Here is a 27,683-nt window from a genome sequence, read left to right on the forward strand (position 1 = left end):
TTTTCATTCCGTGCTTCAGGTGTTAGTTTTTTTTTGTAACACTCCCCATTGATGTCTATGGGGAAAGCGTGCATGAGCACGTCAAAGCAGCACTTTTTTTTTGTGTGGTATGGAGCTCAACGCAAAACTCGTAATGGCAGCGATATGGAGAATGAATAGAATGAATAACTTTTGTTGCGTTCATTTCGCACCCTCTATAGCGCAAAAATTGTAATCTTAGGTGATTGTTGTTGTTTTTTTTTCTTTTTACTGATTTCCCTGTCCACTAGAATTTATGATTACCTGTTAAATTAATGTATTTTATGATGCTGGGAGTTCCCAAGCCATCACATGTGGGATTAAAAACTCCCGTCTACTCCCCTAAGAGGTCACCAAAACTCCAAACACAACAAATCTTTTAATCCCTCCCGATAATCACTTAAGTCATACATATGGCCAAGAGAAATGAGAAAATAAGAAAAGCAGGAAAGATAAAGCAGTGAAAGTGAAGTGCAAACTGGTAATGACTACAAACAATAAGGGTTGGTCTTGTGGACTCTCACCATCATGAAAGAAATTAATTTATCAGGCAATCATAAATAATGTTTTCCTTCATAAAATGCTAAGAGCTCATGAGTCATTTCATGTGGGATAATATACCCAAGCAATGAAGTCCACAAACCACCATGAAATAGGACAGGATAACAGTTAAAGGGACATGAAACACCAAATTTTTCTTTCATCATTCAGATAGAGAATACAATTTGAAACAAATTTCCAATTTACTTATATTATTTAATTTGCTTCATTCTCTTGTTATCCTTTGCTGAAAGGTTTATCTAGGCAAGCTCAGGAGTAATAGAGAACCTAGGTTCTAGCTGTTGATTTGTGGCTGAATATTTATATCGATTGTGATTGGCTCACCCATGAGTTCAGTTAGAAACCATTTGTGCATTGCTGCTTCTTCAACAAATGATACCAAGAGAATGAAACATTAGATAATCATACCTCCCAACATTTCAAAGTTCAAAAGAGGGACCCCCCCCCCCCCCGCGGCAAAAATTTTTAAATGTGGTGGGCGGGGCTTAAAAAATCATAAGATTAAAGTAATATAAATAAAATTCTTAATAAAGTCATATTTTAATACACTTAGGCAGCAAATCAAACACAAGCTCAAACCACTGGTATGGCTATGTAAGCTATGTATTTAATTAGCCTTTGCAAAGACATTGCTAAATATTTTTATCTTAATTGGACATTTAATAATAAATTCTTTAAAACTGCTCTCTGCATTCCCCATTAATATTCTAGATTCTGGCCTTTAAAGTCAGCAAAAATGCAGAGTAGCACACTACATAGCATACACTTATACATGCAGATACACACACACTACATAGCATACACTTACACATGCAGATACACACACACACTACAAAGCATACACTTAGACATGCAGATACACACACACTACATAGCATACACTTATACATGCAGATACACACACACACTACATAGCATACACTTACAAATGCAGATACACACACACTACATAGCATACACTTATACATGCAGATACACACACACACTACATAGCATACACTTATACATGCAGATACACACACACACTACATAGCATACACTTACAAATGCAGATACACGTACACTACATAGCTTACACTTATACATGCAGATACACACACACACTACATAGCATACACTTATACATGCAGATACACACACACTACATAGTATACACTTATACATGCAGATACACACTTATACATGCAGATACACATACACACACAACATAGCTTACATTTATGCATGCAGACACACACACACTACATAGCATAAACTTATACATACAGATACACACACACAGTTATGGATACAGATAGACACACACAATACATCATATATGGGTATATATATATATATATATATTACATAGTGTGGCTTGAATAAACTTTTTATACAGTGCTGCTGCAGTTTGGACTTTTTTGACACACATTACATAGCATACACTTATACATGCAGCATACACTTATACATGCAGATACACAGACACTACATAGTATGCACTTATACATGCAGACACACACTACATAGCATACACTTATACATGCAGATACACACTTATACATGCAGATACACATACACACACTACATAGCTTACATTTATACATGCAGACACACACACACTACATAGCATAAACTTATACATACAGATACACATACACAGTTATGGATACAGACAGACACACACACTACATCATATATGGGTATCTGTAATTCATTGTATGGGGTCCTGGGGTTGGCAAGCACATCAGCTGGCAGTCTGCGGCTGCCACTGTTCGTTAGCCTGGTATTAGCACTGCTCATTGTATAAAACTGAAGGCATGCTAGTATTATCACTAGGGGTTAGACATCATCACTACCAGAGGTAGGTTAGAGAGGTCACCATTACCCGTGGTCAGAGTGTATACAGCCTTCCTACTCCTGCTTAACCCACACACCATTCCTTTTCCATAGGGAATCTAACAGGTATCTAACCCTGTGAGAGCAAACCCAGCTGCTTCTGAGTATGGGCCCAATAGAATTTTTTTTTTTTTTTTAAATTTTATTTTTTTTAAATGCATGGGGCAAATCGGGACAGATGGCTAGCAATCCGGGGGACAGAATCGGGACTGTCCTGCGAACATCGGGACAGTTGGGGGGTATGGATAATAGAAGTAAATTTTGAAAGTTGAAAATTTTCTATCTGAGTCATGAGAGAAAAAAATTTGGGTTTCATGTCCCTTTAAGACAGATATGGAGCTAAACAGCCACAGCATCCTGCAGAACTTTCACACCAAAAGCAGCCTCAAAAGAGGCAACGTGCCAAAATGATAGAGCTTGGTAAAAGATATGTAAAGAGGACCATGTGGCTGTCTTTATTGTTAAATGAAAGCTTCATTTCTGAAAGCCAGAGGTGTCAACTGCTCTAGTAGAGTGAGTGGTAATATTCTCAGTGGGTGGCTTCCCTGCCATCAAATAGGCGTTGTAAATTAAACCCTTAAAATGAGCAGATTAAGTACAGGTGGCCCTCGGTTTACAACGGTTCAATTTACACCGTTTCAGAATAACAACCTTTTCTTCCAGTCATGTGACTGCTATTGAGAAGCAGTGCATTTATTAAAATAGCCAGTAGGTGGAGCTCTCCGCTTGTTTTGCAGCAAAGCCAAGCAAGCTGAATTTAATCAGTTGAACCAGACCTGAGCTATCGAGCAGATTTCAAAGGAACACGATCTTCCTGTCTATAAATCAGTTCAGATTGGAATGAATAGAAAGAACTGTTTGCAGAAAAATGCAAGTGAAGTCTGTGTTGTGTGATTATTTTATTAGGTTTATAATGCTGTTTAGCAAATGTTTTTGTTCATTTAACTTAGTTTAATTATATATTCTGTGTTGTGTGATTATTTTATTAGGTTTATAATGCTTTTTAGCATTTAAAGTCTTCATTTCAAAGCTTTAAAAATAATGTATTAGGTGTTACTTATGACAATTTTGAGAGGGGCCTGGAACCAATCGCCCTCACTTTCCATTGACTTACATTATAAACTGGGTTTCAATTTACAACGGTTTCGATTTACAACCATTCCTTCTGGAACCTAACCCTGGCGTAAACTGAGGGCTACCTGTAATTGCTGTAGCTTTCTGCCCTATGCAGGGACCAGAAAAATGAATAAATAAAGGAGAATTTCTAAATTATTTTTTAGCAGCTGGACAGAAAAAAAGAGCCACCATTTCCTGAATAATGTTATCCAAAGATAGCCCTTTATGAGAGAAAGAATAGTTGTTTCTCAAAACCACATTGTTATGATAAAAAAATAAGGTAAGAAGAATCACAGGATAGAGAAAAAAGCTAAGACAATCTTCTGGCTGAATATCAAGACCATGCATAGGCTGAAAAGGTTGAGCCTGAAGAACTCTCAAAACCAGGTTACTGTTCCACAGAGGAGAAGCTGGTCTAATAACCAGACTAATCCTGACTAACGTCTGAGCTTCAATTTTAGGAAGTTTAGAGATCTTTTTTTTACACAAATTTGACTGGCTGATAAACCATTTCTCAGACCATCTTGTAGAAATTGTAAAACACAAGGAAGCTGAAAAGAGTTCCAATGTTAATGCTTAGTTTCACAATAGGTAAGAAACGTTTTCCACCACTTGTGCTAAATCTTACATGTAACAAGTGTCCTTGCTTGCATCAAAGTGTCAATCACTTGATCAGAGACATCTTTATGAGACAAAATTAGTCTTTCAAATCGCCATTGCATCAATTGAGAAATTTGAGGCCTTGATGAAAGAAAGGACTTTGAGAGTGATAGTCGTTCCTAAAATACAAAGATGCTAGGGTTGGCTGGAGAATATTTGGAATAGATCTGCATATAAAGTCCTGCGAAGCCATGCTGGAGCAATCAGTATTACAGACACTTGTTCCTGTTTAATGCTGGCTATTAACCTGGCTAGTAACAGAAAAGGCGAAAGATGTAAATCAGATTGAACTACTAGGAAATTACTAAAGCATCTATGAGAGTTGCCTGTGGATCCTGAGTTGTCGCACAATACTGGGGTTGCATGTGATTCAAGCAAAAGGCAATGAGATTTATGTCTGGTTATCCCAACAACTAACAGTTTGAATACCTCCTGATTGAGGGCTCATTTGCCATAGTAAAGGTATTGACAACTGAAAAAGTCTGCTTCCCAGTTGTCCACACCTGGGATGTGGATTGCTGGAATAGTGCAATTATGGCATTCTTCCAAAGTTAGAATGTGGGCTATTTCTTTCATCGCTAAGGTACTTTGAGTTCCACCTTGGTGATTTATGTAAGTCACTGCAGTGACATTGTCTGGTTGGAACATCAGAAATTATCCCAGCTCTGAAAAGCCTAGAAATTGCAAGATGTTGATTGGTAACCTTGTCTCCCAAAGAGACCAAACTCCCTGTACTCTCTGTGACTCTTGACAGACTAGTGGCTGTGGTGATCACCACCAAAGTGGGGCAGAGAAAGGGAGGATGTCTCTCTGAATAGGAGATTGCTGAGTCTGCCCATGTTAGGGACTGCCTTGTCTTGAAGTCTAAGGAGATCTTCTGAAACAGATTGTTGTAATCTCCGTGCCACTGCTACAATATTTCTAGTTTTAGAGGACAGAAATTAAATCTGGCAAATGGCACAGCATCTGAAGCCGCTACAATGAGACTTACTACTTCCATGCATTGAAGAACTGGAGAAAAACACACATCTTCTGCAACTTGGGTCTGCATTGATCCGTAAGAAACAGGTTAATTAATACTTTACGAAACCCAGGAATTAAACCAGTGGTTTGAGGAATTATAGAGCTCTTTAGGAGGTTGATTTTCCAACGGTGAATATAAAGGAACTGAAGAACTTTGCTGGTATATTCCTTTGCCATCTTGAGACAGCCTGTTCCAGAATGTTGTTTAGGTAAGGCATTAGCGAATGCCCTGAGCTCTCACTACCAACAATAGTGCACCCTGAACCTTTGTAAAGATTCTAAGTGCCATTGCCAAACCATAGGGAAATGCCATTTACTTATAATGCCTGTTTAAAAAGGCAAATCTAAGGAATTTGGTTTGATCTTTATGAATAAGGATATGCAAATAGGCATTTTTTTAAAGGGACAGTCAAGTCCAAAAAAAACTTAAATTTTTCAAATATGGCATGCAATTTTAAACAACGTTCCAATTTACTTTTATCAACAATTTTGCTTTGTTCTCTTGGTATTCTAGTTGAAAGCAAACCTAGGGAGGCACATATGATAATTTCTAAGCCCTTGAAGGCCGCCTCTATTTTATTTACTTTTCACAGCAGGGGAGAGCAAGCTCATGTAGGCCATATAGATAGCATTGTGATCACGCCCGTGGCTAGTGGCAGACACTGCACTAATTGGCTAAAATGCAAGTCAATAGATAATAACTAAAAGTCATGTGATTAGGGGCGGTCAGAAGATACTTAGATACAAGTTAGTCACAGAAGTAAAAAGTGTATTAATATAACAGTGTTGGTTTTGCAAAACTGGGGAATGGGTAATAAAGGGATTATTTATCTTTTTAAACAACAAAAAATTCTGGTGTTGACTGTCCCTTTAAGGCTATGGTAGGCATAAATTGTAATCTCCATTTTGAAAGTTGTTACTTTCAGAAAATTTTTAAAGTTTTGAAATCCAAAACTGGTCTGAAAGATCCTTCTTTTTTTGGAACAATGGAATAGAACCCTTAATTCTATTCCTTTAAAGGGACCGGGGTAATCACTGTCATAGCTTCTAGGTCTGTTACACATGCCACAAAGGCTCTGGACTTTTAAGGATCTTTGAAATATTGTATAGGAGAATCTTCCTCAAGGAGGGCAAGACCGAAAGCCTATGCGGTACCTCTGGGAAATGATGTTCATTACCCAAGGGTCCATAAACTGAATTATCACAAGCCTCTAGAAAAAGGTTCAATCTGCACCCCTTATTTTCTTATGAAACAAACGACCCTTGCTAACCAATCAAAAAATAAAACGCATATATAGAATGAACTGTTTGCACATGTGCAGTTAAGGGCCAAGCAGGATTTCCCGCATGGCTATTCGCTAAGAGGTGGAAATGTCACCTCTCAGCCAAATAGCGTTCTGCTGTTGGCTGCCTTAGCAGCTCAGTGCTGCAAACAAATAAAGGAGCTTTCAGAATTAAGTATTTTATACTTCATGAATGAAAGTCCACTTTATTTGTTCCATCACTTTAAGGTGGTTAAGTACTTATTCAGCTTAGTTAATTAGTAATAATTAAAGTAAGTAAAAAACATACATATATTTCTTTCTAATCTACATCTAATAGCTGAATATAAATATATACAATACAAATATATACAATACAATAAATACTTTCGTACACTCTCTCTGTTCTCTCCCATTCTCTCTTCCTCTGTTCTCTCTGCCTCTCTCTCTTCCTCTGTTCTCTCTGCCTCTCTCTCTCTTCCTCTGTTCTCTCTGCCTCTCTCTCTCTCTCTCTTCCTCTGTTCTCTCTGCCTCTCTCTCTCTCTCTTCCTCTGTTCTCTCTGCCTCTCTCTCTTCCTCTGTTCTCTCTGCCTCTCTCTCTCTCTTCCTCTGTTCTCTATTTTCTCTCTTTCTCCCTCTACCTCCTCTTACCATCTCTCTGTTCTCTCCAGTTCTCTCTTCCTCTGTTCTCTCTGCCTCTCTCTCTTCCTCTGTTCTCTCTGCCTCTCTCTCTTCCTCTGTTCTCTCTGCCTCTCTCTCTCTTCCTCTGTTCTCTCTGCCTCTCTCTCTCTCTCTCTTCCTCTGTTCTCTCTGCCTCTCTCTCTCTCTCTTCCTCTGTTCTCTCTGCCTCTCTCTCTCTCTTCCTCTGTTCTCTATTTTCTCTCTTTCTCCCTCTACCTCCCCTTACCATCTCTCTGTTCTCTCCAGTTCTCTCTTCCTCTGTTCTCTCTGCCTCTCTCTCTTCCTCTGTTCTCTATTTTCTCTCTTTCTCCCTCTACCTCCTCTTACCATCTCTCTGTTCTCTCCAGTTCTCTCTTCCTCTGTTCTTTCTGCCTCTCTCTCTTCCTCTGTTCTCTCCCCCTCTATCTCACGCTTCCTGTGTTCTCTTCCCCCCTTTCTCACTTTCTTCCTCTGTTCTCTCCCCCTTCTCTGTCTCTCTTTCTCTATCCTGTCAAACCCGCCACTGATCTAATTAGCAGCGCTAGTTGCATGACTCAGATGTGCAACTAGTGCTGCTGATTGGATTAGCGGTGGGGTCCGCAGCACTTCTAAAGAGCAGGTTCGATATTCGTTAAATTATAGGCTCTTTAAATCTGGATGATAAAAAATGGTCTCACATACCTGTTCCTGTGGGATACCGTCCCCTGACACCTGGAGCCTGGACCCATGGTGACCCATAGAGGGTGTAGAATAGAATACAAGTATCAAGGAATGGTGATGCTGTATAAGAGGCAATATGTGTTCTTCCAATGTACCCTGAAACCATAATTTTGAGCCAGCTGCCCACTCCTCTGGAGGGAGAAAGAAAAAGCACATTTATTATTTAACCTTTAAACTGCAAACAGTGATCATCACAAAAGTCTACTTAGATATGAATCATTATTATGCAAAGAAAGGTGGATACAGAGCTCTGTTGTTGGCATGAATGCATTTGACACCGTTCCACACAACCAACTAGTTCATAAACTGTATCTCCTTGGTCTAAACTCAAACTTTCACTGTATTTTAAATAAATATTATTTGTATCACACTTGCATCTGCTGTAATTGGATCCCTTTTGACATTTGGGTTGGTTCCTGCTTGGATTCCTGACACTACCTGAGTGAGCAGTCAGCTGGGAGGCTGTTAAGTCCCAGCTTGCACACCTCGCACCAGTTTGATGCACTGCGATGGTGAGTGCATCCATACCCTTTTTATACCTCTTTATGGTTGTGCTGTGCTGTGCCATTTGCTTTTGTATTTTCATTCCTAAAGGAGTGCCATTGTCCTATGAGGCCCATTGCCCCCTGATCCTGTTCCACCGGCTATAGTTAGCTGCACAACTGTGAAGCCCCAGCCTGCGTTATTAGCACCCTAAAGATGCTCCACATATGTGAATTTTATTTTACTCATTTTATATATTAATTTGGGACTGCACTAGGCCATGTTGCTGATTTTCTTCACACTTGACTCAGAACATTCTTTTGCTCCCCCACACTAAGTCCTTAGCTAACTCCTGCTGATTCCACCTTTAAAATATCTCTAAAATTCATCACTTCCTCATTCAAGACACAACTAAGAATCTTATGCCATCCCTTATCATTTCCCGCCTTGACTAAAGCAATTCTTATCTGGTCTCCCAAGCTACTGCCTATGCCCACAGCAATCCATCAAGAATGCAAACACCTCCAATGGCTTTCTTTAACCTCAAGAAAAACATTCAATATGTTGACCCTAACATAAAAAGCCCTTACGAACACTGCACCCTCCTATATCTCTGACCTTGTCTGCAAATACTCCCAACCGCCCACTCTGCTCAACACCTACTTCTCTCCTCATCTCTCATCCCCTCCTCACACTCTCGTCTGCACGACTTTTCTAAAACTGCACCTACTATATGGAACTCCTTGCCTTATTTAGTCAAGTATTCCTTAAAAACTGTTCAAGAACGCATACAACTTACCTTAATATATCTCTACTATTTATATTTCCTTTTCCCTCAACTTCCCTGTGTATTTACTTTAGCTTGTGAGCTTGAGAGCCTCTCTAACTGTAGCGCACTTTGTATAAAAGTTTGTCTACAACTGATTGTGCTTAAGGGACGGGTGCTCCTCTCCTTTTACTTAGGTTTGTCAGTGTAAGCGTAGTAATGTACATTGTATAGTCTTATATAAAGTCTCATTGTTGTAAGTTTGTTTTTTTATTGTATTGTAATCTACCTTTTGTATAGCGCTGCGCAAAATGTTAGTGCTTTAGAAATAAACAATGATAATAATAAACCATTTATAGGGAATTTGAGCAGACTTGTTAGGTCTTTGTTTCTTATCTGTCGTGAAAATCTATCTGCTAGATTACGAGTTCTGCGTTAGCTCTAAAAAGCAGCGTTGAGAGGTCCCAACGCTGCTTTTTACCTAACGCTGGTATTACAAGTCTGACAGGTAGAGGCTCACTGCTCACTTTTCTTCCGCGACTCAAGGCTACCGCAAATCCCCTTACGTCAATTGCGTATCCTATCTTTTTAATGGGATTTGCCTAACGCTGGTATTACGAGTCTTGGAAGAAGTGAGCGGTAGACCCTCTCCTGTCAAGACTTCTACCGCATTTAAAAGTCAGTAGTTAAGAGTTTTATGGGCTAACGCCGGAACATAAAACTCTTAACTAAAGTGCTAAAAATTACACTAACACCCATAAACTACCTATTAACCCCTAAACCGAGGCCCCCCACATCGCAATCACTTAAATAAAAATATTTAACCCCTAATCTGCCGACCAGACATCGCCGCCACCTACATTATACCTATGAACGCCTAATCTGCTGCCCCTAACATCGCCGACACCTACATTACATTTCTTAACCCCAAATCGTTTGCCCCCAATGTCGCCGCCACCTACCTACACTTATTAACCCCTAATCTGCCGACCGGACATCGCCGCCACTATAATAAATGTATTAACCCCTAAACCACCGCACTCCCGCCTCGCAAACACTATAGTAAATTTTATTAACCCCTAATCTGCCGCCCCCAATGTCGCCGCCACCTACCTACAATTATTAACCCCTAATCTGCCGACCCCCAACGTCGCCGCTACTATAATAAAGTTATTAATCCCTAAACCTAAGTCTAACACTAACCCCCCCTAATTTAAATATAATTTAAATAAATCTAGATAAAATTACTATAATTAAATAAATTAATCCTATTTAAAACTAAATACTTACCTATAAAATAAACCCTAATATAGCTACAATATAACTAATAGTTACATTGTAGCTATTTTAGGATTTATATTTATTTTACAGGCAACTTTGTATTTATTTTAACTAGGTGCAATAGCTATTAAATAGTTAATAACTATTTAATAGCTACCTACTTAAAATAACTACAAAATTACCTGTAAAATAAATCCTACAAAAAATAAAAAAATAAATCCTACAAAAAATAAAAAAATATTAAAAGAAGTTTAATCTAATTACACCTAATCTAAGCCCCCTAATAAAATAAAAAAGCCCCCCAAAATAATAAAATTCCCTACCCTAAACTAAATTACAAAGTAATCAGCTCTTTTACCAGCCCTTAAAAGGGCTTTTTGCGGGGCATTGTCCCAAAGTAATCAGCTCTTTTACCTGTAAAAAAAAGAAATAAAATACCCCACAACATTACAACCCACCACCCACACACCCCTACTCTAAAACCCACCCGATCCCCCCTTAAAAAAACCTAACACTACCCCAGTGAAGATCACCCTACCTTGAGCCGTGTTCACCCAGCCGGGCACCGATGGGCCAGGAGAGGACATCCGGACCGGCAGACATCTTCATCCAGACGGCATCTTCTATCTTCATCCTTCCGGAGCGAAGCGGAGCCATCTTCTATCCAGCCAACGTGGAGCCATCCTCTTCAATCGAATGCGAGGTCAGTTCTATTGGCTAATCCAATCAGCCAATCGGATTGAACTTCAATCCGATTGGCTGATTAAATCAACCAATCGGATTTTTCCTACCTTAATTCCGATTGGCTGATAGAATCCTATCAGCCAATCAGAATTCGAGGGACGCCATCTTGGATGATGTCATTTAAAGGAACCTTCATTCTTCGTTAGGACTTCGATTGAAGAGGATGGCTCCGCGTCGGCTGGATAGAAGATGGCTCCGCTCCGCTCCGGAAGGATGAAGATAGAAGACGCCGCCTTGATGAAGACTTCTGCTGGTCCAGATGTCCTCTTCTGGCCCATCGGTGCCCGGCTGGGTGAACACGGCTCAAGGTAGGGTAATCTTCAATGGGGTAGTGTTAGGTTTTTTAAGGTTGGATCGGGTGGGTTTTAGAGTAGGGGTGCGTGGGTGGGGGGTTGTAATTTTGGGGGGGTATTGTATTCCTTTTTTTTTACAAGTAAAAGAGCTGATTACTTTGGGGCAATTCCCTGCAAAAAGCCCTTTTAAGGGCTGGTAAAAGAGCTGATTACTTTGTAATTTAGTTTAGGGTAGGGAATTATATTATTTTGGGGGGCTTTTTTTATTTTATTAGGGGGCTTAGATTAGGTGTAATTAGATTAAACTTCTTTTAATATTTTTTTATTTTTTGTAATTTAGTGGGGGGGGGTTGTAATATAGTTTAGTTTATTTAATTGTATTTTATTTTAGATAATTGTAGTTAATTTATTTAATTAATTTATTGATAGTATAGTGTTGGGTGTATTTGTAACTTAGGTTTATTTTACAGGTAATTTTGTAGTTATTTTAACTAGGTAGCTATTAAATAGTTATTAACTATTTAATAGCTATTTTACCTAGTTTAAATAAATACAAAGTTGTCTGTAAAATAAATATAAATCCTAAAATAGCTACAATGTAACTATTAGTTATATTGTAGCTATATTAGGATTTATATTATAGGTAAGTATTTAGTTTTAAATAGGATTAATTTATTTAATTATAGTAATTTTATCTAGATTTATTTAAATTATATTTAAATTAGGGGGGTGTTAGGGTTAGGGTTAGACTTAGGTTTAGGGGTTAATAACTTTATTATAGTAGCAGCGACGTTGGTGTCGGCAGATTAGGGGTTAATAATTGTAGGTAGGTGGCGGCGACGTTGGGGGGGCAGATTAGGGGTTAATAAATATAATGTGGGTGTCGGCGATGTTAGGGGCAGCAGATTAGGGGTTCATAGGGATAATGTAGGTGGCGGCGGTGTCCGGAGCGGCAGATTAGGGGTTAATAGTATAATGCAGGTGGCGATGATGTTGGGGGCGGCAGATTAGGGGTTAATAAGTGTAAGGTTAGGGGTGTTTAGACTCGGGGTTCATATTAGGGTGTTAGGTGTAGACTTAGAAAGTGTTTTCCCATAGGGGCTGCGTTAGAAGCTGGATGCTGCTTTTTTAAAGGTGTTAGGTTTTTTTTTAAGCCGTCTCAGCCCCATTGTTTCCTATGGGGAAATCGTCCACGAGCACGTTCTAGCCAGCTTACCGCTACGGTAAGCAACGCTGGTATTACAGGTAGAAGTGGAGCTAAATTTGCTCAACGATCACTTTTCAGAGGCTAACGCAGCCATTTAGAAAACTTGTAATGCCAGCGTTGTTTAAAGCAGTATTTTTCAACCAGTGTGCCACGGCAAACTGACAACAGTGTGACATATTTTTTAAATTTTGCTTGTTTTTTACTCCCAGTGCGGGGGTGTCCCTCTTTCAAATGTTAGCCCCGCAGGTCTTTACCGACAAAACTCGTAATCTAGGCGTATATTTCTATTAAACATACTAAAATATGAGAAGATACCTTATTTTATTACCATATCTTCAACATTTCAGTATATTCAATGAATCCCCTTAATAAAGTTTGTGTTTTGTTGATGATGAAGCTTTAAAGGGACAGTTTACTGGAAAAGTTTTATTGTTTAAAAAAATAGATAATCCCTTTATTACCCATTCCCTAGTTTTACATAATCAACACAGTTATATTAATATACTTTTTACCTCTGTGATTACCTCGTATATAAGCCTCTGCAAACTGACCCCTTAACTCAGTTTATATTTACAAACTTGCATTTTATTCAATCGGAGCTGAATCATAAATAACTCCATAATGAGCACAATCTTATCTATATGGCACACAATAACTAGCACTGTCTAGCTGTGAACAACTGTCAAAATACACTGAGATAAGAGGTGGCCTTCAACGGCTTAGAAATCAGTTTATGAGCCTACCTAGGTTTCACTTTTAGCAAAGAATACCAAGAGAACAAAGCAAATTTGATAATAAAAGTAAACTGGAAAGTTGTTTGGCATGCTCTATCTGAATCATGAAAGCTTAATTTTGACTTGACTGTCCCTTTAATTTGACTTTAGCCATTTAAAGGGACAGTAAACTAGGATACGAATTGAGTGTGTATATATATATATATATATATATATGTATAGATATATACATATATATATATATAGGAATATTTATTTATAAATACATAGAACATATTCCCTATGTGAAGAACATTGGAATGTGAAATATTTACAGTAAATACATAGATAAACAATTTATTTAAATATGAATAATACATAAATATGATTTTAAATGTTTTCAGCTACTTGATCACAAAGAGATCCAATTAACTTTTATATATATATATATATATATATATATATATATATATATATATATATATATGTATTTATGTGTTTATATGTGTAAATATGTATGTAAATACATATACATATTTAGACATGTATATGTATGTATCTCTATGTTAAAGCCCTTTGCAGTACTTTTTTTCTAACACCTGAGACTTCATATATGAGCCCTTATAACTATTTTATGCTTTTTTTCCAATATTTTTTTTAATAGTGTTATTATGGGTATAACTGTACTTTTAAATATATATATATTTTTTAAAGTGTTTTATGCAACTTTTTAGTGGAGTGTAACAGTTAGCCAGAGCTCTGAAGTCACACTTACCCAACAAGCGTTAAATTCAAATGTTCTCGAGCAAGCACGTTTACTTTCAACTTGTAATACGCGCCCTACTTCCAACTCTTCACTTACGCACAACAGTTAGAGCATCACTCATAATCCAGACCTTTGTTTTTACAATATTTTCTACTGTTTTGCAATAAATTAACATACTGAGTGGGAAAACTTTTTTGAAAGCATTAACATCTTGTTTGCTGCAAATGTTTTTTAATTGCCAGACTCAGCCTGTCACTTATCTTATTTGTAGTGGCCAATAAAGACTTATTACTGGAATAGACACAGCTAGCCATTGCCGTTTAGTTGGTAAAGTTTATATTGCTTTGCAGTTTCTTACCTGATAATCTCTGCAAAAGCCAGTTAGGGACAGATATGTGGCAGGATTCGTTTTGTGCAACCTGCCACGTGCCATGGGAACTGGGAAACCTTTTAAAGGAAGAGTGTACTGTAAAATTAGTTTATCCTTAGCCCTTAATGAGTTTCTGGTAACATCTTATTCCAGCTGCAGAGTATAAAATGTATATAAAATTGCTCATTTAGTTTTATTTTCTATATCAAATAGCTGTTTTTGCTAGTTGAAACCACAACCCATTTTAATGGGCTGGATTTTAGGCAGAGCAGACACCCTTATCTTATCTTTATTTCTCTGCACAATGGAATCCTTATCACTCTGAACACCCAAAAGGAGTGTAATTTCTTTAGCAGCTTCTTGTTGCCATAGCATATATATAACCAGTACTTAAAGGGATAGTAATAGTAATACTTTCTTTAATGATTCAGATAAAGCATGCAATTTTAAGCAATTTTCTAAATACTCCTATTATAAATTTTTCTTCGATCTCTTGGGGGCCTATGTATCAAAGGTCTTGCGGACCTGATCCGACAGTTCGGATCAGGTCCGCAAGACCTCGCTGAATGGGGAGAGCAATACGCTCTCCGTATTCAGCATTGCAACGCTGCCCCCTGCAGACTTGCGGCCAATGGGCCGCCAGCAGGGAGGTGTCAATCAACCCGATCGTACTCGATTGGGTTGAATTGTGTCGATTCCTGTCCGCCTGCTCAGAGCAGGCGGACAGGGTTATGGAACAGCGGTCTTTAGAAACACGGGCCCACAAGCTCCATACGGAACTTGATAAATGGGCCTCTTGGTATCTATTTAAAAAAGTAGGAATGTAAGCCAAGGAGCCGGCCTATTTTTGGTTCAGCACCCTGGCTAGTGCTTGCTGATTGGTGGCTACATTTAGCCACCAATAAGCAAGTGCAACCCAGGTTCTGAACAAGTGCAACCCAGGTTCTGGGCCGTCTCTTAAAGGGACATGAAACCCAAACAATTTCTTTCATGATTCAGATAGAGAAAACAATTTAAATTATCTTTCTAATTTACTTCTGTTATCTAATTTGTTTCATTCTCCTTGTATAATTTGTTGAAGGATCAGCAATGCACTACTGGTTTCTAACTGAAAACATGGGTGAGCCAATGACAATATATATATATATATATATATATATATATATATGCAGCCACCAATCAACAGCTAGAACCTAGGTTCTCTGCTGCTCCTGAGCTTGCCTAGATAAACCTTTCAGCAAAAGATAACTCATTCATTTGTTCAAGTACATGAGAAATAAAACTAAAATCTATACAAGTCACTCACATAAAAACAGTTAATAAAAGTAATAACAGATGGACATACAAATACTAAAATATAGAAGGATTGATAATACTGTCAGAGGCTTCTACAAATCCTTAGCCCTGCAGTAGAAGATTGTGCTAGAGTGACATTTTCATTCTTTAAAAAGAAACAATTTTAATGAGTTATTCTGGAATTAAAATGATTCCACACCAATTCAGACGGACAGGCACATTTCAGAAATACATTGATTTAGTGTCACTAGGAATTCAAGAAACACTCCAATGAGACAAAAAAAAGCTATTTATTCACTTATGGAGCTTATTCACTAAGGTGGGAATGACCTTTATAGGATAACAAGGGAATATTTATATAACTAGGGAGTTCTTTGTTTTTTGTTTTGTTTTTTTAAAGTAAATCTTCACCACATACAAGCTTAGATTCATTGAGACGCAAAGCTAAAGTGATGTATTATCTACACATGGTCAACATATTGACCTTGCCCCTCTCACAGCTAAATTGTTATGGACCAAGATCTTGAATATACAAAGATATTGCTGCCTATGATATCTTAGTTCAACAGTATCCTTGACCACTCATCTACAGATACTTCAATAATGAGAAACTCTGGTTAGAGCTAACATTTTAGGAGCAACCACAGTAAAATATGAAGAGATAAAAGCAGCAAGGAACGTTTTGGGGTGTGTTCCCCTTTTAGGAGCATGCAACAGGTTAATGGGAGTTTGCACCTATGGTATCAATGTCACCAGCAGCTTTGAAGCATAGGCAATATTGGTGCAGCCACATCATTTCAGTAGCAATATTGTGGTCAGACTGATATCCCAGCAATGACATTGTGCTAGTTGTGATACTACCATGTCAGAGAAAGTATTGACCAATATAATGCACATACTTTCTAGGAAGAAAGCTAAATGTTTAAAGGGCCAGTCTACACCAGATTTTTTTATTGTTTAAAAATATAGATGATTCCCCAGGTTTGCATAACCAATACTGTTATATTAATACACTTTTTACCTCTGTGATTACCTTGTATCTAAGCCTCTGAAAACTGCCCCCTTATTTCAGTTCTCTTTACAGACTTGCATTTTAGCCAATCAGTGCTGACTCCTAGGTAACTCCATGTGCGTGAGCACAATGTTATCTATATGGCACACATGAACTAACATCCTCTAATTGTGAAAAAAAAAAATCAAAATGCATTCAGAGGCTGCCTTTAAGGGCTACAAAATTAGCATATGAACCTACCTAGGTTAAGCTTTCAACTAAGAATACCAAGAGAATAAATCAAAATGTATGATAAAAGTAAATTGGAAAGTTGTTTAAAATTACATGCCCTATCTGAATCATGAAAGTTTATTTTGGACTAGACTGTCCCTTTAAGTTACTGAAATATAAGAGGCTCAAATATAGTTTACCAGGGCTGAGAACAGAAAAATATTTTCCAGTATAAGGTCAGATCAGTTAATCAGATGAAGTCGCCATCATTACTGTTTCTGTGTTTTTGTGAGAGATCTGAAATCATGGTCTATGTGCAGCAAGTGGGAATCTAGTAAAATGGCTGCTGGTCACTATGGTCTTTAAAGTGATAGCTACAAATGTCCAAACTTTGTGTTTGTCTGAACCTTGGAAGTGTTTTGCAGCTCCTTTATTGAGACTGTAGCTGCTTAGGTTTACCGCACACCTACTCTTCTAGCGCTCCCTATCTGCAATGCACAGTTTACACAAACTTTCTCCCTCTATCTGCACCTAATTCCTAATTTGCTTAGACATTGTTCATCTGCAGTTTGTTTAAACAAGAGAATGAGTATGGGTTTCTGTGTAAATTAATAAAATGTGAACAATAGCACTGTCCAAGAAACAAAAATGTGTAGAATCAGATTTAAAAAAGGATGATGTATTGAATGTACTAAAGTACAAAGCAGATAGCGTGTATACATATGTACAGAGGAAGAGAAAGAATAGACAGCTAGATAAACAGTTATATATTGCAGTCCCATAATAATGCAAGCTAATTATATGTACACAGATAGATCTCTAGATTTTAATTATTATTCTACTAATAATCATCATTATCTTTATTTGTAATGTGCTAAATATAACAGGGGTTTACTATAGAAAGATAAGAAGTTGCATATTCAGATATGAATATTTAAGGTACCCTGCTCCCTAGAAATCAGAGATTAGTAGCTAAATGGATAGATGGACATGTTGAGTCAGAAAAAAATGAGAAAGTAAAAATGATACCAGCAGTGTCCTCTCTATGGCTAGTTTTGTGAGCGGCCCAGCAGTTTAACAGTTAATTAGAGCACTTAGCAAACACAACACAATGCAGTCTGCAAGGTGTGGCTCCCTTGTTAACTGTTTCACTGCTGGGACACTCACAAAACTGGCCTTAGAGGGAATACTGGACACCAGTATGGTGCAGCTGGGAATTTTAGAAGGCAGGGAATGCTGGGCAGAGAGATACAATTATTGCAGATCAGAGATTAGAAGTGTACTTATTGCAAGCATATAGCAATAAAGACTTGTAGATTACAGGCACAGGTTTTTAATCCAGTGCTAATCAGTACAGATATCAACAATATATGTTTTATATAATGATTGCATATAAATATATATTTAAGTAAATGCATGGATTGTTCTACAGAGAGAGAGAGAGAGAGAGAGAGAGATAATGTAAGGATAATTTAGGGATATACATTTTTACTTGAGAATGTTTGGTGTATGAGACATATGTTTACTCTAGGGAAACGTAGCAAATAATGTGACTGGGAGCAAAGAAATGTGTCCTCCTTAGGGTACTTCGAATGTACAGTACCGTAATTCCAGCATATTCAGGATATGTCTTGAACATTAATTAATTGATTGGTATTCCTTGAGTATTAATTAATTAATTGTTACACCTTGAGTATTGATTGATTGATACACCTTGAGTATTAATTGATTGCTACACCTTGAGTATTAATTAATTAATTGATTGATTGATTGGTATTCCTTGAGTATTAATTAATTGTTACACCTTGAGTATTGATTGATTGATACACCTTGAGTATTAATTGATTGCTACACCTTGAGTATTAATTAATTGATTGATTGGTATTCCTTGAGTATTAATTAATTAATTGTTACACCTTGAGTATTGATTGATTGATACACCTTGAGTATTAATTAATTGAGTGATACACCTTGAGTATTAATTAATTAATTGATTGATTGATTGATATGCCTTGAGTATTAATTAAGTCTGTACTTCAGATAGTGTCATAGGCCAACTACATCTATCTTTCACTAATTTATGTTTCTATGTATACACTGCAGATAAACAAATGTACATATTGCAGTTAGGTCTCAAGGAACATTAAAGGGACATGAAACCCAAACATTTTCTTTCATTATTCAGATAAAAAATACAATTTTAAACAACGTTCTAATTTACTTCTATTATCTAATTTGTTTAATTCTCTTGGTATAATTTGTTAAAGGAGCAGCAATGCACTGCTGGTTTCTAACTGAACACATGGGTGAGCCGAAGAGACAATGACCGACCAGCAGCTAGAACCTAGGTTCTTTGCTGGTCCTGAGCTTACCTGGATAAACATTTCAGCAAAGGATACCAAAAGAAGGAAGCAAATTAAATAATAGAAGTAAATTGGAAAGTTGTTTAAAAATATATTCTCTATCTAAATCATGAAAGAAATCTTTTGTGTTTCATGTCCCTTTAACCCTTTGAGTGCTAATGACGGCTCTGAGCCGTCACAGAGTTTCCCACTCTGGTGCTAATAACGGCTCAGAGACGTCACTAGCAATCTCCCACCTTGAGGGAGATCTGGGGGCTTCCACCCGCTCCTACCCCGGCAATCGTGCCTGTAGAGTGACAGGCATCGCCGGGGCTTCCCGTTTTGCGTGGTGACATCACATGCAATAACGTGATGACGTCACCGCGCAACTTTATTTATACTTAACAATGTTAAGTATAGGAGCAGGGGGCATGCTGCTTAGAAGCCTGTATCTCGACCCTCAAGACCCATCATTGGAAAGGTAATCGCCTAACCTTTCAAACAGTGTAAGTCTTAAAATAAAAATAAAAGTTAAAAAAAAAATTGTTCAAAAAATAAATAAAAACATTAAAAAATCTTAGCACCCAGGTGGGAAAGTGCTTAGCAATCAAAGGGTTAACATGTAAATTGCAACCCTGTTGCAAGGATGGCTGCGCACACTGCAAGCAGGTAACTGGATAATGCATAAGTTACAGGTATGGTTTAATGATTTCAAGTAGACACCTAAGGCTGCTGGTGGGTAGGTAGATGAATGCTTTAAATGTGTGTATAGATAGATGCCAGGTAGACAATGTAATGCAGTTAGGTAAATATATGTGGATGTTTATGCAGATACATAGATATAAACATGCAGTTATGTCAAGTATCTACTATAAAGTTAGGGAGAAACCAAAAATTTTATTTCTTGGGGTCTTAAAATTCAACAAAGAGAATGAGAAATCCTGATGTGCAACTAATAATATATTACCTTACCATTATGTAAAAGGCCAGATAAACACAAAATAAAACAAACATATTCATGAATAATTCACAATACAATTTTGAACGTACCTTTTTCAAGGTGCATGACCACCAAATATTTCCCTTGAGGATCCACAAGGTAACCTGCTAGGAGCTTCATCACAGCAGAATGTTCATCTCTAGGACACATGGCAAATACCTCTAGGTCACCTGCTTCCCATGATGCCTTTCTTACTGCCTCCAGGAACCTAATTTCATATTCCCTGAAGACCCCCTGGGATTGCAGGTTGTCCAAAACAAGTCCAGCCTCTCCATTAACCTTTAAGGGACACTTTGGTCTATGATGGTTTTCAGTGTCATCTTCATTTCTTACCTTGTGAACATGCTGGGGTAACTCTTCTTTGGTAGAGGGCACAGATCTCCAATGTTCTCCTTTCGCCAACCCTTCAGCTGTTTGCCCAATATTGCTTGGTAATGTTTGGACCACCAGGGGCAGCACAAGCAACCACCCTACACACACCTCCCCCGTCATCATGTTTCTAAATATTAAAGTCAATTTTTTTTAACTGTCAATTTGAATAATTGACTTCTTCAAAAGCAGTCCAGAGCAAAGATTTTTTTATTTCAAGAACATGATGCCTTCATAAATATCCAGTGGTGTAGTTTTGAAAGCAGTGGTACTACCTCAATAGGGATTCTGCTTTTAGATGACAAGATGTTGCCAAATCTTGTTCAGAAAGGAGGGAAGTTACTGTGTTTTGGTGACAGCAAAGACCTTGAGGCTTTGTGGGATGTGTGTTCCCAAACTGACTAGTCCAATGTATGTTGTTTTTTTTTTGTGTGTTTTTTTTTCTGCAACAGACAGAATGGGATCCCTACAGTTTATTTTTAGAAATCTGGTCCTGTGAAAGAATCTCCTGTACCTTGTCCTTGAACACTAATAGGGTAACAGTATCTCTTTTGTGGAAACTCCCTCTATCAGTGAGAAGTCTACGTTATCAGAGGAACTAGCACAAGTTTGGGCATCCTTGTGTTAAAGCACTATTCAGACTCAGGGCCTATTGCCATGCAGTTATCACTTCTGTTAAAGATATAAGTAATGTTCTTTGTTCTAGGACTGTGTGTGTGTGTTGTTTTATGTTTAATGCTATTAGAAATAATCTTTGTATAATCTTAAACAAATGTGTATATGCATATTAAATAGGGAATATATGTCTAGTTCACTCAATGTTTTAAAGATAGATAGAAAAAAGTCTAATTTTTTTACTTGTCCACTGAAATTTCTAGCATGCCCAGCAAATGCACAAATATGTATGTATATACAGTATGTATGTGTGTGTATGTATGTATATACAGTATGTATGTGTGTATGTATGTATATACAGTATGTATGTGTGTGTATGTATGTATATACAGTATGAATGTGTGTGTATGTATGTATATACAGTATGTATGTGTGTGTGTATGTATGTATATACAGTATGTATGTATGTGTGTGTATGTATATACAGTATGTATGTGTGTGTATGTATGTATATACAGTATGAATGTGTGTGTATGTATGTATATACAGTATGTATGTGTGTGTGTATGTATGTATATACAGTATGTATGTATGTGTGTGTATGTATGTACTGTATATATATATTTATATATAAATAGATATGTGTGTGTATGTCTGTATATATATATATATATATATATATATATATATATATATATATATATATATATATATATATATATATATATATATATATGGTCTAATAATTAATTTTACAGTAGTGATGTGTGTAAACTTTTTTTATAGAGATATGTGCTACAACTGTTATGTGATATGAAAATATCTATGGTTTCTCTTGGTCGCAAAGTCACATTTCCATTAATAATTTAAGGACATTACATTTAGATGTTTGTGAAAGTAAATTATTTTTCCCATCTAAGCTTATGAACCCCTTTCAGAACACCTGCTTCACAGTGATTAGCTGTGCTGCAGTTTTAATAACCGCACCTTTGTGTTTTATTTATTGTTACTTTGGGATCTGTTTATGTTATATACTTAAAGGGACATGAATCCCAAAATGTTTGTCATTCAGATAGAAAATGCAATTTTAAACTACTTTCCAGTATACTTCCATTATCAAATTTGCTTTGCTTCATTCTCTAAGTATCATTTGTTGAAGGAGCAATAATGCACGACTGGGAGCTAGCTGAACACATCTGGTGAACCAATCACAAGAGGCATTTTGGTGCATTAATGCAATGCTATTTCTTAGCCTACATAGGTATGCTCTTCAACTAAGGGTACCAAAAGAATGACGCAAATTAGATTATAGAAGTAAATTTGGAAGTTGTTTAAAATCACATGCTCTGTCTGAATCATGGACACAAATTTTGGTTTTCATGTCCCTTTAAGGATATTTATTCAAAACAGCTAAATTTTTTCTTGTAAATAATATTTTTAAAATGCTAAAGAATAATTGTTTTATTCTGAAACTAGAAGGAAATGTATATTATATCACCAGGTGTTCACTGGCTGAAAGAGATAATTCCTATAGTTCTCTTTGTGGACAAGGAGAAGGAATTAAAAGCCTGAAAAGAAAAAGTAGATTTATTCAACATGAGAATAAACATTAACAAACCTATACTATGTTCTTTTAGACACAGCAAAAAATGCAATGTCCCTTTAAAGGAATATACTATATATTTTTTTATGTCGGCAGGGCAACATATAATTCTAAAACTATACAGAGAAGCATAAAAGAACAGCATTTAATACATAGATGTTTTTGTATTTTCATAGAGATTACATGGGCTAGTATTTTGAAAGTTTTGAGTTTAAAGGGACAGTAAAAACCTTGATATTTTCATATAAAGGGCCAGATTACAAGTGGAGCGCTAAATACTCATTTCTTGAAAGCGATATTAGCTCTCCACTTAGTAATACCAGTGCACGATAATGTGCGTTGGCATTACAAGTTGAAAGCAATGTGAATGTGAACTCGCGTTCGCATTGTTGGGAAGCATTGCACTCACAAGTGCGCGCTTCCATAGGCTCAAATGGGAGCCTCATTCTCATACCGTGACACTCAGCATGAGAACCTCGCGCAGCAAAAGGGGTAAGTAGCGCAGCGATGGGCAGCAAATATAAATATATATGTGTATGCTTATATACATATATATGTGTTAATATGTTCATATACACTTATAAACACATAAATATATATGTATATAAGCATACACATATATAGTTACAGAGAACACACAGTTCCCATAGACCACTATGTAAAGGCGCTTTATAGTGCCATTTTGTTTTGACGCCCCAGACCTGCTCACGTTAAAGCCCCGAAACTGCCTAGTGCAAATGAGTAGTGCTTAAAAAGGGGGTAAAATCACCATTTCATTGACTGTGATAAATTGGGTACTACTTAACTCTTTATGTTCCGGGTTAACCACTTAATAGAAAATTTCAACATTTAAAGTTAAGTAGTACCCAATTTATCGCAGCCAATGAAATGGTGATTTTACCCCCTTTTCAAGAATTACACATTTGTGTTCAATTATGTCTATGATTACGGTCATACAGACCTAAACCGGTCAGATGTTTTTTCTCTTCATTGGGCTGGATGTTTGGTTACGTCTGAGTCTAGCACTTACTTTATTTTGTTTGTGTGGTCATTGCTGCTATTTTTAAGCATTTGAATAAAGATTCACATTTTATCATCCTTACTGTGGGACTCCGTCGTTTTTGGATCATTTTCTTTTTTCATATTTATCACGGAGTACTGGGACTCCAATAAGATCCCTTACTTTGGACATGCCCCCGAGCCAGGAGCCATTGGCTGAAGTGTGTGAGGGAATTGCCTGCCACGTCACTATACGGAAGTAAAGACGGATTCTGCTGGAGAGAGTGAGAGAGTCTAGTTGCAATCGAGTCGGCTTTTCAGCCGCAGGAGGAACAGGAATATATTGTTGGAGCCAATGTCTCAGTGAAGAGGTACCCGACTTCTGGAGGGATACAGCAGCAGGTGAGTACAGGTGTAGTCGCTTGAGACGTGGACACTGTTAACACACAAGTGTGTATTTTGTTTTCCCTGCTTAGCCGTTACCTAGGGACTCTGGCAACAGTTGAGAGGGATGTCTGAGAAACACTTTCTCTGTCTGTTGACACTTTGCACCCTGATAACCTGGTTAGGAAGTGGATGACCCCTATATATATATATATATATACTGTCTATAGTCTTTACTATATATATCTCTTTACTATATATATGTTTAGACACTAATGGTAGTGTATTACACACACTGTACCGTACTGGTTCTCCTTAAGAGGGTTACAATTTTACTTTTGGATACAATTACAATATAAGGTCTAAAAAAATGTCAAAAATGTTGCATGATTTCTTTCCATGCCAGTGAGCGTTTGAATATCATGCCCAGAATCTTTTTGGTATGTAAACAGTTTCACAGCCATATTGAAGATCAAGTATAGAGGCAAATACCTGCTATTCAATATCGCATGTAATGGGAAAAGAATTATTGTTGTCACATATACAAACATTTTCTAGGCATGTTGATTGTTTAAAAAAAAAAACAATACATGCTTGTGATTGTTCACACCTCTGCATTTCTGCTATTCAAGAAACACACAGATGTGTCAGACACACAAATCTAATCAACATGCTGCTGTTCTCCTCCCGCTTGGAGAAATACATTGTAAGCAGTGAGGCAAATATAGGGAAGATTATTTAATAGAAGAGAGAACAAAGAAAGACTTAATAATCAATATTTCTGACTGAGAATATAAATTAATACTAAGGGGCCGATTTATCAATCTGTATCAGACTGTGTCTTTCTTATTTAGATAAGGATTCCCTTATTTATGGTTGCGGGTGTATGATGGGACAGCCGTGGCAGATTGCTCCATAACTGCACTTAAACTTATATAGGTTCAGACTACTACTGTATGTGGTGTGTACATAGGGGTTTAGGGGTCATACCCAATTTTTTATTCAGTGTGTTATGTGTCTTTTTGAGTAAAAGTTTTTACTCTATTTTAATAGTACTTATGGAAGGTTATGTATTAATTTACAGTATATTCTCATTCAGAAATATTGAATATTAAGTGAGTGCTTCAGTAAGGTGCTTCTTTGTTCTCTCCTCTCTTCTATGTAATAATTATTACTTTGGCACTATAGCACCCCCACTGATCTCAGTGGGTAAAATGTGGTTTATTTCTCTATTACACAATTTACTATATAGGGAAGACACTGGTAAACACAGAAAAATAATCTGCATTTGTTTATGGCACTGATTCTTCATCCATGCACCCAGCATAAAAAATATAATTTATGCTTACCTGATAAATGTATTTCTTTCATTTTTTTTCTTTTTTTTTTAAATATGCTAAATTGCTCCCTTATATGCTACAATTATTTGTATTTCTTTCATACAGGTGGTGAGAATCCACAATCCATTACTCAAGGGAATTACTCTTCTGTACCACTAGGAGGAGGCAAAGATTACCAAACCCAAAAGCTCTATAAAAACCCCTCCCACCTCACACATACCTCAGTCTAACATATAGCCAAGTAACTGAGGTAAGAAAAAGGAATTAGAGCCATAAAAGGAGCAGGGGGAAAAGATGTTCTGAAGAAAAATCTAATCCCAAAAAACAAAGGGCGGGGTCTTGTGGACTCTCACCACCATGAAATAAATGAATTTATCAGGTAAGCATAAATTATATATTTTTTTCATACAGGTGGTGAGAGTCCATGATCCATTACTCATAGGAACTAATACCTAAGCTGTGGAGTCCACGTAATAACATAAATGGATGGATTTAAAAAAATCTTTTTCACTGAGAAAATAAATCCACTACCTCCAAAAAAATCTTTATTTTTTATAATGCACTTAAAACAGGCTTAGCCATCAAACTGGTTAAAACATCAAAATGGTACAATTTAGTAAAGGTATGCAAAGAAGACTAAGCAGCTGCCTTGCAAATTTGACCAACTAAAGCCTCATTCTTAAAAGCCCAAGAAGTGGCAACTGACCTAGTAGAATGAGCGTAATCCGCTGTGGCAGATGCTGACCTGCCTCCAAATAAGCTCTGTGAATCAAAAGTTTTAACTAAGAGGCTAAGGAAATAGCACAGGCCTTCTGACCTTTCCTAGGCCCGGAACAAACAAAGAGCAAACAAAATAGAAGTTTGTCTAAAATCCTTAGTATCATCAACATAATATTTTATTGCCCTAACAACATCCAGAGAATACAAAGATTTTTCAGAAGCATTCTTAGGATTGGGACACAATGAAGGAACAACAATCTGTCTGCCAATGTTATCTGCAGAACTAACCTTAGGCAAAAAATTAAATTATGTTCGTAACACAGCTTTATCTTGATAAAAAGTCAAATAAGAAAGAAAGAACAGACAATTCAGAAACTCTTCTAGCAGAAGATTAAGCTAAAATAAATGACACTTTCCAAGAAAGTAGTTTAATGTCCAATTTATGCATAGGCTCAAAAGGAGGAGCCTGCAAAATTAGACTAGATTAATACTAGATTAATATTCCATGGACAAGCAATTGGCTAGATAACATATTTAATATGAATCAAAGCCTGAGCAAAACAATGAACATCAAGAAGATTAGCAATCTTTCTGTGGAACAAAACTGAAAGAACTGAATTCTGCTGTTTCAGAGAACTGGTAGATAGACCCTTATCTAGGCCAACCTGCAAAAACTGAAGAATCCTAGGAATCCTGAAAGAATGCCAGGAAAAAGCTTTATTTATACACCAAGAAATAAAGGCTGTCTAGACCTTGTGATAGATCTTTCTAGTAACAGGTTTACAAGTCTGAATCAGAGTTTCAATCACAGAATCCGTCAAACCCGTATGTCTCAGAACTAAGCGTTCAATTTTCATGCCATCAAGTTTAGAGACTTGAGATCCAGATGAAAAAAAGGACCTTAGGACATAATATCTGAATGCAAAGGAAGAGGCCGAGGAGGGCAACTGGACACAAGAACTACATCTGCATACCAAATCCTGCAAGGTCACACTGGGGCAATCAGGAATACAAATGACTTATCTAGCCTTATCTTGGAAATTACTTTGGGAAGTAAAACCAGAGTAGGGAACAGATAAGCAGGCTGAAATGACAAAGGAACTACTAGAGCATCCACTACCTCTACCTGAGGATCCCTGTACCTCACAAAGTACCTGGGAAGCTCTATTTCTATAAATCTTCTACAAAGATCCACAATCTGATTTAACACATCCTGGTGAATAGACCATTCCGCTGGATGTAGAGACTGATGAATGAGAAAGTTTGCATCCC

At 37.1% G+C, this 27,683-nt stretch overlaps 1 protein-coding gene across 1 annotated transcript in view; it reads right to left on the bottom strand.

Moving 5' to 3' along the window:
• The window catches only part of AMH (anti-Mullerian hormone), a 57,924-nt gene extending 37,051 nt beyond the window's left edge, over positions 1–20,873 (bottom strand). The window contains exons 1-2 of the mRNA XM_053700100.1: positions 20,432–20,873; positions 7,860–8,029 (exon numbers count right to left, since the gene is read on the bottom strand). Of these exons, the coding sequence (XP_053556075.1) occupies positions 7,860–8,029; positions 20,432–20,873 (612 nt within the window). The remainder of the gene's footprint in view (positions 1–7,859; positions 8,030–20,431) is intronic.
• Between the last annotated feature and the right edge of the window lie 6,810 nt (positions 20,874–27,683).

Source organism: Bombina bombina, chromosome 2 (assembly GCF_027579735.1).
Source record: "Bombina bombina isolate aBomBom1 chromosome 2, aBomBom1.pri, whole genome shotgun sequence".
Taxonomy (NCBI): Eukaryota; Metazoa; Chordata; class Amphibia; order Anura; family Bombinatoridae; genus Bombina; species Bombina bombina.